We start from the raw sequence: 21,023 nt of genomic DNA, 5'->3' as shown, positions 1-21,023 counted from the left end.
CAGTACAGGACGTGTGCATCGAATGTTTTCCCTCAGAAGGTCCCAGTAGAACTCTGTTGACAGACTGACCCGAACTCACGGTGCACAAAGAAAAAAACACCAGCTGACCTGAAGCCGCTTCTTTGGTCTGAAACGGTGACGTTCTGCTGCTCCGACACGCCCCAGCCAACCCCGCCCAACCCCGCCCCTCTTCACCCCTCCACGCCCTTCCCCTCCTCGCCTCACTTTCTGAAGCCTTTCAAGCGTCTCTGCTTAAAACCAACTCTCCGAGCTCTCTGCAGGTCCGTGGTGATGTCGTCCATGCAAACGAAGCGGTGGTCACTAAAACACACGTAACGGCGGCGCTGAGCTCAGATCTCTGGACACATTCACTGACCTTCACCTGCTCCGTGAGCATCACTGGACTAACAGGAACCACCTCGGACCTTCTGGTGGAACGTAGTCGCTCCATCTGTGAGCTCAACCTTCTGTACGCTGCCTCGTGATTCGGCCAGTTTGAAGTAAAAAAACCAGCGGTGCATCGTGGAAATAAGTGAGACAGGTTTTGTAGAATAAACTTTACCTGCAGACTGAGAAACGTTTTCCTCTTGATTTGATCTCTGACTGAATCCTGGAGGAACACGATGCGTCCGTTCACCAAGACGTTCAGCTCACAACTTTCAGGACAGAAACGTTCAGCCACGATTCATCATGAAACATTCTTCACTTTAAAGAGCTGAAGACCTCCAACTGGACCTGGTTCTGGTCTGTGTGTCGGTATGCTACTACACCTGTAGTTCAGACCTCAGAGCAGCGAGGTGCACTGAAAAATACCTCCTGAATCCTGAAGTCGCTGCTGTGGTTCCTTCAGACAGTGAGTCAGCGGGTTCTGGTACCGACGCTGCTCAACGACGGGCCGGGTCGGACTTCATCACTACATTTACAGAGATCAACACTGGCGAAGTAAAGAGGATGAAAACACACAGCCTCCTCAGAACACGTCAGCCAGCATCCAGACCTCCGTCACTCTCAGCTCTAACAGTCCGTTCCTCGGTTGATAAAAATAATTTCCAATTGGAAATATGCAAAGTGCTCCTCTGGAGTGAGGCGACATGTGCGCAGAGCATGCACACAATGATTGATCCGTGTCTCTCCCATAAAAGATAAAATCCACATCATTTTTTCTCTGAAGCTAGGTATCTATACATAATTCATACAGATATTTCAATAGTTTCTGTTTTATGTTGATTATTATCGTCTCCGGAGGCTAACACCTCTCAGGTACGCCACCGTTTCATCAGGAGACGCCGCAAAAAAAGGAACAAATAAACAAACCAAAGAAACAGGAAGAAAAAAAGGGGGAGGTGGAGGTGGAGGGGGGGGGGGAGGAGGGGGCACAAGAATCAGAAAACAACCTAAAAACCCAAATATAAAAAGAAGAGGAACACAGATTTCTAGGTACAGAATCTGGGTCGGGACGCACAAAGTGTGCTTCCACCTCCAGATCGGAGTTCTGTTCACTCTCAAAGAACACGCGATGACGTCCGAGAGGAGCTGCTGGGTACAAAGGGTTCAGTCTGTGCATACTGAGAAAGCAAAGGTACTCAGGAGGGGGGTGTGGGTGGGTGGGGGAGGTGGTGAGATGGGATGGACTCAGGCGGGATCATCAACCGGACTCTCAGCGCGGAGACCACCGTCCCCCTGAACACCGCCGGGTCTGCAGGTCCGCTCCGTCAGCTTCCTGTTCGGTCTGCTGGTCGGCTGGAGGGGCGGGGGGGGACGTCTGTGTGTCTGTCAGTCCTGATTAGTATCACTACAGTAAGTCACACACACACCCGTCTGCTCACCTTTCAAACCTGCAGCAGGAGCAGCTGACGTTTGAAACCAGGAAAGTGAGGAGGACCTTCAGACGGAGGAAGGAGGAGGAAGGAGGAGCAAAGGAAGCGGATCACATAGGATTCTCTTCAGTGTGTCAGTCACCTCCTCGTCACCACAGCTCAGGCTGCAGCACTAAAACATCCAGGTGGACCATGTCAGGAAGGATCGTCGCTGCAGGTGAGCATGAAAAAGCTCTTGTGTGTGGGCTCTCTGCTCTCGATTACCCCCCCCCCCCCCACCCCACACCCATATTTTATATTTATAGAACAGGCTCGTCATCCTCTTTTCAAGAGAGCAGAGCTTCATATTGTCTGTTCTTCTTCCTATCAGTATTTTCCACTTTGATACTTCTAACACGTTTTACAAACTTCAAACTTGTTCAACTTTATGTTGCATAGCAACCAGAGTGCACCCTGTTGATCTTTTACTAGCAATGGTCACGTCTGAGCTTCAGAGTCGAATGGAGAAAAAAAAATCCTATATGATCGTGGCCTAAAGCGACCCTACGATTATCCACCGTCACCACGGACGGCAGAGGAACAAAAAATGAACCATGCACTTATAAAAGATAAAAGCATAATGAGTATAGTAACTGAAGCAAAAATGGCAGTTGCAGGTATAATAGTGCGACCACCAGTGATAATAAAGGGAATTATAATCGTTAAACAACGCTGACGAAGGAAATGGTTACGCCACTAAGAAGGTTTGAGATGCACTGACAGTTAGTGTCTTCATCCAGCTGGGTGGGTTCATGGGGCGGTTGAAGGTAGGCACACGGACAGGCACTGCATGCGATGGTCCATCTGGGAGTGCTTCAGTATGGAGTAGGTAGGCAGATGGGGGTGGGCGGGGCTTCGAGGGGTGGGGGGTGGTGGGTGGGGGTGGGCGGGGCTCATTTCTGTCCGGTGATGGACTGCGATATGGATCGAGGTGGGATCATGTCCAACAGGTACTCTCTCTGCCGGTCTGCTAAGCTGGAGCTCTTATGGGCTCCGACCGCCGCCGGGTTCAGATAGGCAATGTTTAACCCTGCAGGGACAGAGGACACAGTCAGAGAGGACAGGAGACACAGTCAGAGAAAAAGACAGGAGACACAGTCAGAGAGGACAGGAGACACAGTCAGAGACACAGTCAGAGACAGTCAGAGAGGACAGGAGACACAGTCAGAGAGAGACATTCACAGTTTCATAAAGTGGGCGGGACTTTAAAGTGTTTGACCTCAGAGAGGATCATGGATGACCTTTGGGACCACACGTAAAATGGAGATGAAATATATAAATCTGTTTTCAGAAAGACAACATATCAAATGTTGAGATGGAGAAAATTTATTGTTTTATGCTCATTTTGAATTTGATAACCACGTTTCAAAAAAGTTGTGACAGTATCAACAAAAGACTGGAAAAGTTGTGTAACACAAAAAAAAAAATCACCTGGTGGAACATCTGACAACTAATTGGGTTACCATGGCAACAGATCAGTAACATGATTGGGTATAAAAGATGATTTCAGAGAGGCGGAGTGAAGATGGGGAGAGGTTCCCCACTCTGTGAAACACTGTGTGGGAAAATAGTTCAACAATCTAAGAATAATGTTCCTCAACGTAAAACTACAAAGAATTAGTGGATTTCATCGTCTACGGTTCATAATATCATTAAAAGATTCAGATCTCTGAACACGAGGGACGAGGCTCTGTATTTCTCTGTTTCAACATTGATACGTTTTCTTTGGTCTTTTTGAAATTAAATATGAGTTCATGTGACTTTCAAATCATTGCATTGTTTTTATTAAAAAAATGTCTACTGTTTTAGAAACTTTTGATTGTGAACATTTGAAACGTCTGAAATCTAAGAAGTCTTTGATGTCGCCTGATGACAGAACAGAAGGACGTCCACGGCAAGGTGTCTTCTCTCAGTCACGTCTCAGTTGGACTTTTATTCATAAATAAATGTTAAACTTTTAAACTTAATATTTCTGTAACAGGATCAAACTGCTCATGAGACCATCGACAGCAGTCACGTCCGCTAGTCAGAATGTCAGCAGATCTCAGGTCACATCTGGAATCAGCACTTAGATCATATTAAAGGACCAACATCTGGCCATCTCAGGTCACATCTGCTGGATGTCATCTCATATCAACTGTGTGTGTATATATATGTGTGTGTGTGTGTGTGTGTGTGTGTGTGTGTGTTTCAGTGTGTACCTGGGATGTTGTAGATCTGACGGCGGCTGTCGTGTTGCAGCCGGTTGCTGCTGCTTCCTCCTCCTCCACAGTGTTTGGCGCTCGTCATCCCCATCAGGCTGCTGGCCACCGACAGCTGGGACGCCTGGGCGAAGTTGGACAGGACGCCTCGCGCCGAGTTGGACAGACCTCGCTGCAGGGAGGCCTGAGGCTGCGGAGCCTGAGGACAAAGGAGACGGCATTAATGTCACCGATGACAGAGACGTGCTGCTGAAAACCTCGTGGACATATGACATGTGACAAAACACTGGTCAGGTACGCTGAGCTGAGGGTCAGATGTACCTGGCGGAGGGCATGATGTCGGATCATGGAGTCAGTCTTGGAGGCGTTGGGGCCGGTGGGGGCGGAGCTGGGAGAGAGCGCCGCCTGTTGCTGCAGCCTCTGTTCAATCTCCTGATATGGAAACACACTCACGTTCAGGAAGTCACTACCACGTAAAACACGTTCACAAACGTTAAACCAGCAGAAGACTCCGAGAAACACATGAAACATATTCACACTTCACCAGGCTGCCAGATGGTGGCGACATTCAGCACCGCGTCATTTAAGTTTATCTTGACGCAAAAGAAAGAAACATTTCAGACACCTCATCGGAGATGAGAGGACATTAAAGGACAGAAGCACCGACCTGCTCCTGCTGCAGCGCCTTCACGAAGGCGTTCTTCAGCCGGTTGGTGTGCTCTGCCTTCAGGGCCTTCTTCTGGTTGGAGGTCATGCACTGCTCACACAGGATCCTCCCGCTCTTCTCCTGCTTCCAGTGGGGGGTGAAGTCAGTTCGGCATTGGGCGCAGAAGAACGGCTCCATCCGGGCCAGCGTCCCTCTGAGTTTACCTGCAGAGAAACCACACGGTCATGCTGGAGTCCGTCCTGTCAGGTGTGTTAGTGTCTGACCCGGAAACAGTTTGGACCAATCAGAGTCCTGTGAGGATCCTGCTGACAGATACAGGTGTTTATGTGGGACAACAGAGAGAAGAAAGATCAGGATCTACACACTCAGGTGAGATCAGGATCTACACACTCAGGTGAGATCAGGATCTACACACTCAGGTGAGATCAGGATCTACACACTCAGGTGAGATCAGGATCTACACACTCAGAGCTCACTGACACACAGCTGTTGGTGTAAGATGGTTGGTTGATGGGTTTTCTTCAGATCTACAGTTGTGTACTAGAACACACATCCTGGTAGTTAGGGACCGTCTGAGATCAGACCTGGGACAGGTGAACAGGTCAGGTGAACAGGTCAGGTGAACAGGACAGGTGAACAGGACAGGTGAACAGGACAGGTGAACAGGTCAGGTGAACAGGACAGGTGAACAGGACAGGTGAACAGGACAGGTGAACAGGACAGGTGAACAGGCAGGTGAACAGGACAGGTGAACAGGACAGGTGAACAGGTCAGGTGAACAGGCAGGTGAACAGATCAGGTGAACAGGTCAGGTGAACAGGACAGGTGAACAGGACAGGTGAACAGGACAGGTGAACAGGTCAGGTGAACAGGACAGGTGAACAGGCAGGTGAACAGGACAGGTGAACAGGACAGGTGAACAGGTCAGGTGAACAGGACAGGTGAACAGGACAGGTGAACAGGTCAGGTGAACAGGACAGGTGAACAGGCAGGTGAACAGGACAGGTGAACAGGACAGGTGAACAGGACAGGTGAACAGGACAGGTGAACAGGTCAGGTGAACAGGCAGGTGAACAGATCAGGTGAACAGGTCAGGTGAACAGGACAGGTGAACAGGTCAGGTGAACAGGACAGGTGAACAGGACAGGTGAACAGGACAGGTGAACAGGACAGGTGAACAGGACAGGTGAACAGGTCAGGTGAACAGGACAGGTGAACAGGACAGGTGAACAGGTCAGGTGAACAGGCAGGTGAACAGGACAGGTGAACAGGACAGGTGAACAGGTCAGGTGAACAGGCAGGTGAACAGATCAGGTGAACAGGTCAGGTGAACAGGACAGGTGAACAGGTCAGGTGAACAGGACAGGTGAACAGGACAGGTGAACAGGTCAGGTGAACAGGACAGGTGAACAGGCAGGTGAACAGGACAGGTGAACAGGACAGGTGAACAGGACAGGTGAACAGGACAGGTGAACAGGTCAGGTGAACAGGCAGGTGAACAGATCAGGTGAACAGGTCAGGTGAACAGGACAGGTGAACAGGTCAGGTGAACAGGACAGGTGAACAGGACAGGTGAACAGGTCAGGTGAACAGGACAGGTGAACAGGACAGGTGAACAGGTCAGGTGAACAGGACAGGTGAACAGGACAGGTGAACAGGTCAGGTGAACAGGCAGGTGAACAGATCAGGTGAACAGGTCAGGTGAACAGGTCAGGTGAACAGGACAGGTGAACAGGACAGGTGAACAGGACAGGTGAACAGGTCAGGTGAACAGGTGTGGGTCAGGGAGTAAACACCTATGTCCAGAGTTTGTTGTTGAGGTGAATCTGATTTCTTACCTCCATGTTGTTTATCTGTTTGGTGTCAGAGGTTTTAGTTCCAGAGAAACGTTTGTATGAACACAGATGTTTGTCCAATGCTTACCCTGACTGTCCAGCACGCTCTGCACCACCTCCTCCAGCCCCACCATGTAGATGAACTCGCTGTTGGCAGCGGAGGGCAGGAAGTGGAGGAGGGGGGCGGGGGGTTTGGGTGGAGGGATCTCCAGCAGGGTTTTCTCCAGCTGCTTCCTGAGGGCCAGCTTGGCCGCCGCCTGGCTGCTGGCCTGGTCGGCCATGGAGCTGGCCGAGCCCGACATGGTGGACGGGCTGACTGCCGAGGCTCCGCCAAGTCCGCCCGCCACGCCGCCGGCCCCCGCTGCCGCCGCCGCCTGCATGTGGGCCAGATTCATGTACATGGCACTGGAGCCTGAGCGCTGGGACGCTGCCACCTGCTGGCTGGCCTGAGGGAGACACGAGGTTACACAGTTGTCAGGATTCATCACAGAAATAAAAACAGTGTCTGTGTTTCTACTGTATGTGTTTCTAGTGAATGTGTTTCTAGTGAATGTGTTTCTAGTGAATGCGTTTCTACTTGTGTTTCTAGTGAATGTGTTTCTAGTGAATGCGTTTCTACTTGTGTTTCTAGTGAATGTGTTTCTACTGAATGTGTTTCTAGTGAATGCGTTTCTACTGAATGCGTTTCTTGTGAATGTGTTTCTGCTGAATGCGTTTCTACTTGTGTTTCTAGTCAACGTGTTTCTACTGAATGCGTTTCTACTTGTGTTTCTAGTCAATGTGTTTCTACTGAATGTGTTTCTACTTGTATTTCTAGTGAATGCGTTTCTGGTGAATGTGTTTCTAGTGAATGTGTTTCTAGTGAATGTGTTTCTAATGTATGTATTTCTAGTGAATGTGTTTCTAGTGAATGCGTTTCTACTGAATGTGTTTCTAGTGAATGTGTTTCTAGTGAATGTGTTTCTAGTGAATGTGTTTCTAATGTATGTATTTCTAGTGAATGTGTTTCTAGTGAATGCGTTTCTACTGAATGTGTTTCTAGTGAATGTGTTTCTAGTGAATGCGTTTCTACTTGTGTTTCTAGTGAATGTGTTTCTAGTGAATGCGTTTCTACTTGTGTTTCTAGTGAATGCGTTTCTAGTGAATGTCTTTCTAGTGAATGTGTTTCTAGTGAATGTCTTTCTAGTGAATGCGTTTGTAGTGAATGCGTTGTGGAGTATGAGCATGAAATTAAACTTGTATAAAACAGTTGGAGTCAGGTCATGTTGTTGGGCTGTAGTAGTAATTTACCTGATTAAAACATGACAAGGAGCTGTTCTCACTTCTATAATAGAGCCTAGGAGGTTCTGGTTCCACCTTGGCTCATGAACAGTTTCACTTTAGAACTACTTTGTTCCACAGACAGAACCTGCTGTGGGTCCTCTGCATGAGACACCTGTTTGAACCTGGCTGCTGTGGGACAGACTAAGTGTGTAGCTCTTCTTCCCCCTCGCAGAAATGTTCCTGTTTTTTTAGGTTTTTTTTTATTTCAAGTCAAAATCACATGACAAGCTTAGACCTCTGTCACACTGACACCAAGAGCAGATGTGGAAGAAGGACTACATCACTCGATTACAGACCGTGGAACAGAAATGAACAAGAGAAGGATGGGGACATGGAGGGAGATCGGGGCTCAGAGGAGAAAGGAGCTGCCGGATTTTTGTAGTGACTACAGTTAACAGGCTTAAGATACATCACAGAAAAACGTGCTTGTCAGAAGATGAGCAAGTGGGTTGTATTGGTCAATACTTCACCAGGAGTCAGTCAAGTCAGTGGACTGAAATGTTTGGGAACTGAGGAGACCAGTTTCTAGAGTTTTGAAAATGAAATATTGTCCCACTATAGGATTTCAGCTGCTCAACAGTTCAGGGTCTCCTTTGTTGTATTTTTCATGTCCTGATGCTCCAGATGTTTTCAATGATTGACAGGTCTGGACTGCAGGAGGTCAGTTTATCAGCGGACTCTTCTACTACGGAGCCATGCTGTTGGAATACGTGCAGAATGTGGTTGGACGTTGTTCTGCTGAAATAAACAAGACCTTCCCTGAAAGAGACGTTGTCTGGATGGCAGCATATGTTGCTCCAAAACCGGAATATCTCATTCAGCATTAATGCTTCCTTCCAGATGTTCAAGCTACCCATGTCATGTGCACTAATGCATCCCTGTACTATCACAGATGCTGGCTTTTGAACTGAGCACTGATAACAAGCTGGATGGTCCCTCTCCTCTTTAACCTGGAGGATGCAGCATCCATGATTTCTAAAAAGAATCTCAGATTTGGATGAATTATACTTTAGGACAGTTTTACACTTTGCCGCAGTCCGTTTTAGATAAGCGCAATCTTTACATGGTAGAGTTTTAACCTGCATTTGTGGACGCAGCGATGAACTGTGTTCACAGATGATGGTTTTCACAAGTGTTCCTGAGCCCATGCAGTGATTTCCACTCCAGAATAGTGTGTTTTTAATGCTGTGCTGCCTGAAGGGCCGAAGATCACCACCATCTAATATTGGTTTCCAGCCTTGTCCCTTGTGTTCAGAGATTTCTCCAGATTCTCTGAATCTTTTAATGATATTATGAACCGTAAATGATGATCTTCTAGAACCACATCATCCTGACAGATCTTCTAGAACCACATCATCCTGACAGATCTAATAGGATCTCATAGAACCACATCATCCTGACAGATCTTCTAGAACCACATCATCTTGACAGATCTTCTAGAACCACATCATCCTGACAGATCTCATAGAACCACATCATCCTGACAGATCTAATAGAACCACATCATCCTGACAGATCTCAGAACCACATCATCCTGACGGATCTTCCAGAACCACATCATCCTGACAGATCTCATAGAACCACATCAACCTGACAGATCTCATAGAACCACATCAACCTGACAGATCTAATAGAACCATATCATCCTGACAGATCTCATAGAACCACATCAACCTGACAGATCTCATAGAACCACATCAACCTGACAGATCTAATAGAACCATATCATCCTGACAGATCTTCTAGAGCCACATCATCCTGACAGATCTTCTAGAGCCACATCATCCTGGAAGATCTTATAGAGCCACATCATCCTGACAGATCTCAGAACCACATCATCCTGACAGATCTCATAGAACCACATCATCCTGACAGATCTCAGAACCACATCATCCTGACAGATCTTATAGAACCACATCATCCTGACAGAGATCTTATGGAACCACATCATCCTGACAGATCTTGTAGAACCACATCATCCTGACAGATCTTATAGAACCACATCATCCTGACAGATCTTGTAGAACCACATCATCCTGACAGATCTTATAGAACCACATCACATTAACTTCACTCTTTCACTCTCTATAACTCATATCTCACCATCACGTCTCATTAACTTCATGCTTTTTCTCTCCCATAGTTTCTTCTTATTATCTGTTGTCTCCATTCAGTTCCTTCGCTCGTGTAGTTTCTGTTCTTTCTTTTCCAGATGTCCTGTCATGGAGCTGCATGTCTCTGCTCTGTGATTGTCGTCTCCACCAACAGTTCTTCTCTTCTATCTCTATTTTATCCTTTTCTCTCTCTGCTCTCCTCTCACCCCAACCGGCAGATGTTCTCCACCTCTGAGTCTGGTTCTGTCGGAGATTTATTCATGTTCAGAGGGAGTTTTTTTCTCCTTGCTACTCACATAGGAATCGTTGAATTGTTGTTTTTCTCTGTATAATGCTGTAAAGTTCTGTTGTCAGGACTTCACTGGTGTTAAGTGCCCTGAAATAACCTGTTTTGCGTTGTGACCATATAAATAAAACTGAATTGATTGAAACACCTGAGCAGTGCCCACTCGACAGCCTCAGAGAGATAACACACAAGAACACTTCCTGTGTGTGGTTTGTACGTGATGTGTGAAGGGTTGTGTCAGGAGACTTTGTGCTGACTTGTGTTTTACTGGAGTGTGCTGGAGTCAGCGTGTCATCCCATGAAGGCAGCACACAGAAATAATGCAGCTTTCAGTGAAGTGGCTCTTGGTGTGTTTCTGGACTCATACGGCCCTCTGTGTGTCGTAAGAAGCATGAATGACTGCAGGTCAGAGCTCAAAGCACTCAGCTGATCACCCTGTGAATCCTACCTGCTGGTAGCTGACAGCGTTGGCCATGCTACTGGAGCTGGAGCGGGACATCCCAGGTTTGGAGGAGATCCTCTGGCCCTGCAGCTGGGCTGGGTTGGGGGCTATCACTCGTTGGGACATCAGCATCGGGGGTAGGCTGGCATTGGCTGCTGACCGGATGACTGTATGACCCTGAAGAAAGGAAGAAGAACAAGGTTTATGAAAGTAAAAGGTTGAAGGGACAGTTGTATTTTCTGAAGGACATTTCAGTCTGTGGGACAGAAGTCCCTTCATCATCATCAGACCTGCAATAGAATATAATCCCCAAATTATACCTGGCTGTCTCGTCTGAAACCAAAGTTTGAAAAGATGAATGATCAGGCTGATGTGAAGCTGCTAATACTTAGTCAGCTGCTTTACTTTTCTAAACACAGTTCGATGGCGGATTTGTTATCTTTAATAACACTGTACTCTTATTTTGAAATAAAGGCAAGATGAGTATCGATGCGAAACCATAATTAGATCATTGTCATGTAATTACTCATATTTGACTAAAGCGTGTTCAGAGCCTGGGTCAACACATTTACAGACATATGTCTCATCTGACCATAAGTTCTCAAATAAAGTCTCAAGTAAAAGTCGGTCCAGTCCACTCTTCTATGACATGCAGCTCTATAACTGCCACCATCATATACAGTGTGCCTGGTGTATTACCAAAACTACTCAAATCAAGTCAAACTACGCTGCTTCCAGTTCTCCTCTAAGAGTCCCGGTGTTTCAGTGTCAGAGTCCGAACATGTGTATCATAGAGGACGACTGGTACCGCTGAATGTGGATCATGACATGGATTCATCATGGCTCTAAAAACATCTGTGTTTTGTAACTAATGAACTAGAACTAAATTTGAAGTCTGTATACGTTCAGTGGGCCAGATGTCCTGCTTCACAGTGTTAATGTGAAAATGACATTTACTGGGTTCCTTCCTGGTCCATGTTACACCATCCCACTAAGTTTGATTAAAATCAGGCCTATAGTGTTTCTGTAATGCTGCTGACAAACAAACAAACAAACAAACAAACTGTTACAGGCTGAGTGCTGCAGGCAGCGAACCACCTGAAACAACCAAACAGCGAACTCCGCATCATGACCCGTTCTGCAGCTCTGATTGGTCAGAACCACCGTAGAGTCCCGTCACCGCTACACTGAGAGGAGTCATGTTTTCAGCTGCTTCTTCTCTGCTGGCTGGCCAACATATGGATGTCATGCTATGAGACCAGATGTCTCAGATATTTAACATTATAATAATACTCCTGGTTTTAAAGGCTGCATCACCGTAAAGTAATTTTCTCACGACACTGTTCCAACTGCTCCTCGTCATTACAGCAACACCGCTGATCAATATTCATCAAACAACTGAGTGTGGAAATATCCATCATCCCTGTAAGGCTGTCGTAATATTGGTATTGAGGTATTTGGTCAAAAACATCATGATATCTGATGTTGTTTGTACCGTTCTGCCCTGCTTTACCTCATGGACCCCCTCCAGTGTAAAGTCTCATGTTATACACCGTGAGGACAGCAGAGGGCAGCAGCTGCCTGCTCAGTGCACCAACAACAAACCAGCAGGACTTCACCATCCATACAAAATGAGCTGATAAGACAATCCAACACATACAAAGACTCTCTCTCTCACACACACACACACACACACACACACACACACACACACACACACACACACACACACACACACACACACACCCATAAACAAGGAGATGTGCTGAATATTTAATCCCATCTCAACATGTAATGGAGGAGCAGAGCTGCGTCACGCAGGAACAAAGGAATCCAGCAGGAGGCCGTCTCAGAACCACAGAGAGCCCGTCCACCGATCCATCCATCCTCTGAACTGAACCGCTCTACTGTCAGTCTGCACCGACATCTTAATTCTAACCCGAACCTCCGGTTTAACCTCCCCACACACACACCCACCCACACACGGAGGTTCAGGCCTTTGGAGAACCTGAGATCCTCAGTGTGATGACATAAAGAGGCATTTCTTCATTTCCTGTTAGGATGCCTCCAAATGGAAGACCACATAAGTCCGAGACAAAAGAAGTGTCCCTCTGGAAAACCTGACTTTAAACAGGGACAGGCTGAAGGAGTCCTAATGCGCAACCACACTTCAGGAGGAATACAAAAGATATGTGAAATTAATTAGTGCAGCAGAAGCTCAGATATCGGAGATATCCTAACTTTTGTATGGTTCAAGTTCCATCTTCCTTCCTACATTTCCCACAATGCACTGTGTCTGATAGTCACAACCCACACCTGACAAGAGCTCCTACACACACTGAAAACATCAAACCCGAGAGTACCGACCAGTGAGCCGAGCTGCTGAGTGACCTTCAATCTGAGAGAAACTGTGTTTATCGTTTTAATAGAGAGATAGATGGACATCTTATTAAATAATGGAGCTCTACTTGAAAACATATTGTGGTGATACACTGTAAATCCAGCTAAATACACATTTGCTCTACTGTATATCAGTCCTACATGTGTTCATCACAATAACTGACGCACATTCAATCAATAGACACAATATTTGCAGGGGCTGGTCATTTTGTGGCAGTCCAGTGATTCCTCTGCAATAAAAGCTCAACTGAAGACATTACAGCTCCAAGTAGGCCTTTCAAAATAAAACTTGGCCAATTAGCAAGGCTCTTCATCCTCTCCTCTCCTCATGAAAACAAGCACTTTAGACAAACTTCCAGTTGTAAGGGATTGCATTTTTTTTTAGCCTACAGTATGTTACATTATTATGATTTAAAATGCATTGAAAGCAATTTGATAAAGATGTATTCTGTACTGCAGTCACAGACTCTGCATTTTGTAAAATTATGTCACTTTTATGGCTGGAATTCTTTTGGTTCTTAAAGTTCAGAAAAAAAATAAATTTGAGAGCTAAAATATTTTCCATCTATTTCTGCCTGCTTCTTATCACAAGAAGAGACTCCACATACATTTTTTCTTCCTTAGGCAAAAAAACAACCTTTTTTCCTCCTTCCAATTCCCACAATTTAAATCACAACAACAGCAAAAAAAAAAAATCATAAAATAAAACCTTTGCATCCCAGCAGATCACACCGACCTGAGACGTGCGCATGTTCTGGGGATCAGGGTTGTGGAGGCCGGGCCGCACCGGCAGCTTCCCCAGGCCAGGAGAGCTGTGGATGGGAGGAGGCTGCACAGAGGAGGACGCGTTCTGGACCACTGGAACCTGAACACACACAGTACACACACATTAATACACACATTAACACACAAATATCAACACAACCTGAACACATCACATTAACACACATCAACACATACAGTACACACATCAATACATACAGTACACACATCAACACATACAGTACACACATCAATACATACAGTACACACATCAACACATACAGTACACATATCAACACATACAGTACACACATCAACACATACAGTACACACATCAATACATACAGTACACACATCAACACATACAGTACACACATTAACACATGCAGTACACACATCAACACATACAGTACACACATCAACACATACAGTACACACATCAATACATACAGTACACACATTAACACATACAGTACACACATTAACACATACAGTACACACATCAATACATACAGTACACACATCAACACATACAGTACACACATCAATACATACAGTACACACATTAACACATACAGTACACACATTAACACATACAGTACACACATCAATACATACAGTACACACATCAACACATACAGTACACACATCAACACATACAGTACACACATTAACACAACACATGAACACAACACAGCAGCTCAGATTTCTGTAATATTTCACTGATGATGTTTACTTCTATTTTAAATGTTACAGAACTTATTTACAGCTTGTAACCATAACAACCAACCTGAAAACAGCAGAACAATGTTTAACACTGATCAAGTTTGTAAGTAATTTATTAAAGCACAGCATAGTGTTGTAAATGTCACTGCTTCTTCCTGCCTTCAACACAGCCTTTTGTTTCTGTAGGTTGTCATAGCGACATGGACACACTTGATACTAGCTGCAGTTAGTCCAGAGGTTGAACCACAGTGAACTCTGACCAATCAGAACTCCTCATGATTTGTGTGACGCAAGATAAATGTTCAGGTAGAAATCACCGACATCCACCTGATGGCACCATCATTCCTCTTTATCTACTTCCTCCCTGACAGCAGCTCTGTGCTCTTATTGGTCAACACCAAACACAAACTACACGTTGGGAAACTCCACAGCACAAAACACATTATTGTCGGTGTTATGAAGCATCCTTTATAACAGGTGTGCTTGTTTTACACTCTGAAGATGCTTCTGTGTCTTTGAGGATCAACACGTCTGTCAGCTAGAGACATTACTGGACGGATATCAGTCCAAATAAGAAACGTCAAACAATGCAAAGTCAGTGTGAACTGTTGAACACAACCCTGCTTTAAGAGCACGTTGTTTGCAGATAGATAGATAGATAGTTACTTTATTAATCCCCAAGGGGAAATGTTTTCGCTACAGCAGCATTTATAGATACAGGAAAGCAATAAAATAACAGTAAAAAAATATTAAATATAAAAATGCACAGTGCATACAATAAAATAAAATAGAATAATTAAATTAAGACTAACTAAACAATAGTGCTAAGTTTTTTGTTTGTTTTATATTTAAACAACCAAGAAAAACAGACAACAGTGTTATTGTTGTGTGATGGATTTTGCCAGAGGTGAGTTATTGTACAGTCTTATTACAGTGGGCAGGAATAATCTCCTGTATCTGGAATGATCTCCTGTATCAGGAATGATCTCCTGTATCTGGAATGATCTCCTGTATCTGGAATGATCTCCTGTATCAGGAATGATCTCCTGTATCTGGAATGATCTCCTGTATCAGGAATGATCTCCTGTATCAGGAATGATCTCCTGTATCTGGAATGATCTCCTGTATCAGGAATGATCTCCTGTATCTGGAATGATCTCCTGTATCTGGAATGATCTCCTGTATCAGGAATGATCTCCTGTATCTGGAATGATCTCCTGTATCTGGAATGATCTCCTGTATATGTCTTTGTGACAGCGGAGCTGGAGGAGTCTTTTGGAGAACGTCCTCCTCTGTCCCTGCAGCAGGTGGTGGAGAGGGTGGTCAGGATTATCCAATATGGATAATAGTTTATTCAGCGTCCTCCTCTCCACCACCTTTTCCAGGCTGTCCAGTTTGTAGCCGATGATGGAGCCGGCCTTCTTAACCAGTTTGTTAAGTCTGTTGGTGTCTCCAGCTCCAATGCTGCTCCCCCAGCAGACTACTAGAAGTACAGTTCACTGGCCACAACAGATGGTAGAACATCTCCAACATCTTGCTGCACACATTGAAGGATCGAAGTTTCCTCAAGAAAAAGAGTCAACTCATCCCCTTCTTGTAGACGGCGTTGATGTTGGTCTTCCAGTTCAGTCTGTTGTCATGGAGACACCAGGTACTTGTACTCCTCAACCATGTCCACCTCCTCTCCCAGAACTCTCAGCGGTTGTGGAGCCGTCGTCTTCCTCCTGTAGTCGACCACCATCTCTCTGGTCTTGGCCACGTTCAGGAGCAGATGATTTCTTCCCGCCCACTCCACAAAGTCCTCCACTACTGTCCTGTACTCATCCTCCTGTCCATCCCTTATACACCCGACCACTGCAGAGTCATCAGAGAACTTCTGCAGATTGCAGGACTCTGAGTTGTACTGGAAGTCAGTGGTGTAGAAGGTGAACAGGAAGGAGACAGAACAGTTCCCTGAGGAGCTCCAGTACCACTGACCACCGTATCAGACAGCACACTGCCCAGACGGACAAACTGTGGTCTGCCTGTCAGGTAGTCTGATCCAGGAGACGGTGGACGTGTCCACCCCTCCGCCCCCCTCCACCTGCAGCTTCTCACTCAGCAGCAGTGGTTGGATGATGTTAAATGTACTGGAGAAATCAAAGAAAGTGATTCTCACAGAGTCACCGGTTCCATCCAGGTGAGACTGAGCTCGTTGCAGCAGGTAGATGATGTCATCGTCCACTCCCACATGAGGCTGGTACGCAAATTGCAGAGGGTCCAGTGAAGATTTCACCAGCTGTCTCCTAACCTGGCCAATCGTCACAGAGAGGGAGGTGGGGGAGGGGGGGGTCATGGTGTCGATGGAGGAAGAGCCCTTTGGAGTTGAGGGCTCTATGCAGCTCACCAGGGGGGGCAGAGGGGGGAGGGGGGAAGGCAGCAGAGGTGTTTGGGAGGTGTAAGGTGTGGAGGAGACAGATGAGGGTGGTGAACTAAACCTGTTGAAGAAACAGTTTAGCTCATTGTTCCTCTCCAGGTTCCCCCTGGTTGTTTCTCTCCAGGTTCCCCCTGGTTGTTCCTCTCCAGGTTCCCCCTGGTTGTTCCTCTCCAGGTTCCCCCTGGTTGTCTCTCTCTCCCCTTGAACCCAATAATCTCCTTCATACCGGTCCACACCTCCCTCACGTTGTTCTGCTGGAGTTTGGCCTCCAGCTTCCTCCTGTAGGAGTCCTTGCACTCTCTCATCTTCTCCTTCAGGTGGCGCTGCACTCTCCTGAGCTCCTCCCTGTCCCCAGACCTGAAAGCTGCTTTCTTCTTATTAAGAAGCACCTTCAGGTCCCTGGTGACCCACGGCTTGTTGTTGGGGAAGCAGTGTACAGTCCGGGATGGGACGGTGGTGTGTTCACAGAATTTGACTTATTCTGTGATACAGTCCGTCCTGCTGTTGATGTCCTCCCCATGTGGTCCAAACAGCACATTCCAGTCCGTGGACTCAAAGCAGTCCTGCAGGGCGTCTTTAGCCTCCTGTGTCCACCTCCTCAGTCCTGGTGGTTACAGGCTGCCTCTGTACCAGAGGAACATACTTGGGAGTCAGCAGGACCAGGTTGTGATCCGACCTACCAGGTGGGGAAGGGGGGGGGCAGTAGTACTGTATGCATCCATGGCATTAGCATACATGCATCCATGGCATTAGCATACAGTAGGTCCAGAGTTTTATTGTTCCGGGTGGGGCAGTTCACATACTGGTGCAAAGTTGGCAGTACTTTATCCAGACTGGTTAAAGTCTCCAGTAACTACCAAAAATGCACCGGGATGCTTAGTCTAAAGTTTGGACACAGTGGAGTAGATGGTGTCCACTGCTGCCTCTACGTCAGCTGATGGAGGAACATACACAGCGATAACAATGGTGGACGTGAACTCCCTCGGTACATAATACGGGCGCATCCCCACGACTAGAAGTTCAATGTCCGGGCTGCAGAAACGTTCCTTCACACACACGTGGTCGGGATTACACCACCTCTCGTTCACATAGACTGCAATCCCTCCACCTTTCTTCTTGCCGCTCTGAACAACGTCTCCGTCCCCCCGAACGGTCCTGAAGCCGGGTACGGCCGCGCTGTGGTCCGGGAGATGTGAGTGCAGCCATGTCTCGGTGAAACACATGTTGCTGCACTCCCGGTACTCTCTCTGGGTCTTTACCAGCGCCGAGCTCGTCCGTCTTGTTGGCCAACGACCTCACGTTCCCCATTAAGATCTCCGGTACCGATGGTTTAAATCTCCTCCTCTTCACCTTCAGTTTAGCTCCAGCTCTGCAACCCCGACGTCTTCTCTGAAGTTCGTCCGGGATTTCAGGCCTCAGCGCGATCAGCTGATCATGAGAGTAAACAATGCCCCCAATCCGCTGTGCGTAGCTCTCCGTTACGAAGAGGGAAAAAAGTAGAAGAAGAGCCACCAGAAAAGTGGAAAAGTTACGGTCCATTGTCTGACCGTCACTTAACACACATGAAGAAAAAAACAACAACTCCGAAGAGAGGAGAAAGAAAGAAAAATACTTAAAACACACTCGAGGGCGGGGGGAGCTGCTGTAACAGGCTGCCACTAGCACGGCGCCATCTTTTATTGCATTTATTGCATTGTATTTATTATCTTATATTATTTATATGAACTATTCCCATGATTCTCTTACATTATAGAGCTGCAAAGTTAACTCATTTCATATTTCACTCTATTTTAAAGACAGATGCCTCCTGCTGTGCAGTGGGATCAGAGGTGCTGACTGTGGCTTTGTGTAACAGCAGCAGCAGCACCACTGCCAGCACCACCAGCAGCAGCAGCACCACTACCACCATCACCACCATCACCACCACCACCAGCAGCACCACCACCACCACCACCACCAGCAGCACCAGCACCAGCACCACCACCACCAGCAGCACCAGCACCACCACCACCACCACCACCAGCAGCACCAGCACCACCACCAGCAGCACCACCAGCAGCAGCAGCACCACCACCAGCAGCACCACCACCACCACCACCACCAGCAGCACATCCACCACCACCACCACCAGCAGCACCACCACCACCACCACCACTGCCAGCAGCAGCAGCAGCACCACCACCACCACCACCACCAGCACCACCTCCACCACCACCACCAGCAGCACTGACCTTCTGCACCACGTTCTCCTTCTGCATCTGACTCTGTCGGAGCTTCTTCAGCAGCACCAGGCGAGCCTCCTCCAGACGGAGCTCCTCCCTCAGAGCTTTGATCATCTGCTGCCGCTCCTCTCCCGTCTTCCCCTGGATACACACACGCACGCACGCACGCACGCACGCACGCACGCACGCACGCACGCACGCACGCACACACACACACACACACACACACACACACACACACACACACACACACACACACACACGTTAACAAACTTAGTGCAACTTATCAAGCATGATTGAGTTCAACTTTTAAATGAAGGACTGACATGAGGCAGTGTGAGCACTGCAGGATGCATGTAAGATACAGACAGAGATACTTCATCTCCACATTCAGCAGGTAGCACACGTCAAACAGGAGCTGCTATAATGTGGGCAAACAGCTGGATCAGTCAACCTGAACACACTGATCGGACCGGAGCTGTTCTTACCCAGCAAAACTTACAGTCCAGTTTGAAAGAGAATGAGGTTTATTTGACATGAAATTAACATCATGTCTGTCTTCTTTTTAACATGGATGATATTCTCCACTTCTACTTTTGTTTTAAAGTATAACAGACAGACGGATATATTGTGGAAGTGTTTTTCTGTGTATACCCATGTTGATTGTTCTCTGAATGACGTCCTGATGTTGCTGAAATCGAACACACAGGACGGCCCGGATCCTGTGATGCTCAGATCACACTAGGATCACCAATAGGAAGTATTTCAACTAATCATCTATCCGTTATATGTGTTTTATTGTGAACAGGGTCATGGGAGGTGGAGGGGAGGAGCCTATCCCAGCTGTCTGTGGGTGGAGGTGGGGTACACCTGGACAGGTAACCAGTCCAACAGAGGAACACCGAAAAACGTTTACACTCATATTCATGAAAGTTTGCATCACCGATCGACCTTCTGTGGTTGTCTTTGGATTGTGGGAGTCAGTACTATACTGAGTCAGTACTATACTGATGTAGCAATACTACACTACCCATGAGCCTCAGGTGCTGTTCACCACGGAGAAGCAGCAGCCAGATTTAAATCAGACCATTAAAAAACTCAAGAGTGCTTCGTGTTTGCAGTTGTAAATAAACATGAGTTACAGCTGAGCTTTAAATGAAAGGGAACATTTCAGATGATGTCATCTTTGACTCAGGTCGTCTGGACTTTAATAACAAGGAGAGGAAGTCACCGACACCGTCTTTAAGGCAGTAGGACTGTCTGCCCCAGCTTGTCCTGCTCTCTGCAGATGTTCCTAACTGACATGTGATTCATCTTTAAAACATCTGGACAGACATTCAGTGTGCTTGTGCAGGTGGAGCAGCGCTCAGGTGAGTGCTGTTACCTTGAACATGTCCAGGTTGGCCTGGTGCACGCGCTCCTCGGGCCGAGGTGTCGACCTGGGACTGGACGCCTCGTTGTCCGACAGGATGATGACGTCTGGAGATGGAGTTCGTCTGTCGTGGTCCACATCGCTTCATCGGAGAACAAAAGACAAAAGGTCCCGTCAACACTGGAACATCTGGACTCATCATCAAACACCTTCTAAACCCCATCTTATTCTGAGTCCTGTCACATTTCATTATATCACACGTTAAATATTTACCCACTCCAGTGTTTGTTGTCAGCTATTATTATTCTAAAAGCATCAGTCCACCTCTGAGTGCAGACAGCTTTCTGTTTTTTTTTTAGTGAATCCTGCTCAGTTGTATAATCAAGGCTGTGTTCTTGTTT

General features: G+C 46.8%; 1 protein-coding gene across 1 annotated transcript in view; it reads right to left on the bottom strand.

Annotated features, from left to right (window-relative positions):
- Positions 1-203: 203 nt before the first annotated feature.
- The window catches only part of gatad2b (GATA zinc finger domain containing 2B), a 46,757-nt gene continuing 25,937 nt past the window's right edge, over positions 204-21,023 (bottom strand). Inside the window, exons 3-11 of the mRNA XM_069175730.1 lie at positions 20,635-20,764; positions 19,260-19,391; positions 13,861-13,989; positions 10,731-10,901; positions 6,648-7,005; positions 4,725-4,927; positions 4,379-4,489; positions 4,058-4,256; positions 204-2,886 (exon numbers count right to left, since the gene is read on the bottom strand). Of these exons, the coding sequence (XP_069031831.1) occupies positions 2,750-2,886; positions 4,058-4,256; positions 4,379-4,489; positions 4,725-4,927; positions 6,648-7,005; positions 10,731-10,901; positions 13,861-13,989; positions 19,260-19,391; positions 20,635-20,764 (1,570 nt within the window). The 3' untranslated portion in view covers positions 204-2,749. The remainder of the gene's footprint in view (positions 2,887-4,057; positions 4,257-4,378; positions 4,490-4,724; positions 4,928-6,647; positions 7,006-10,730; positions 10,902-13,860; positions 13,990-19,259; positions 19,392-20,634; positions 20,765-21,023) is intronic.

Source organism: Embiotoca jacksoni, unplaced genomic scaffold (genome assembly GCF_022577435.1).
Source record: "Embiotoca jacksoni isolate LCO1_2020_lvr unplaced genomic scaffold, fEmbJac1.0.p SCAF_7, whole genome shotgun sequence".
NCBI lineage: Eukaryota > Metazoa > Chordata > Actinopteri > Embiotocidae > Embiotoca > Embiotoca jacksoni.
Note: the sequence above shows the minus strand (reverse complement) of the source record. Positions and strands in the feature narration are given on the sequence as shown.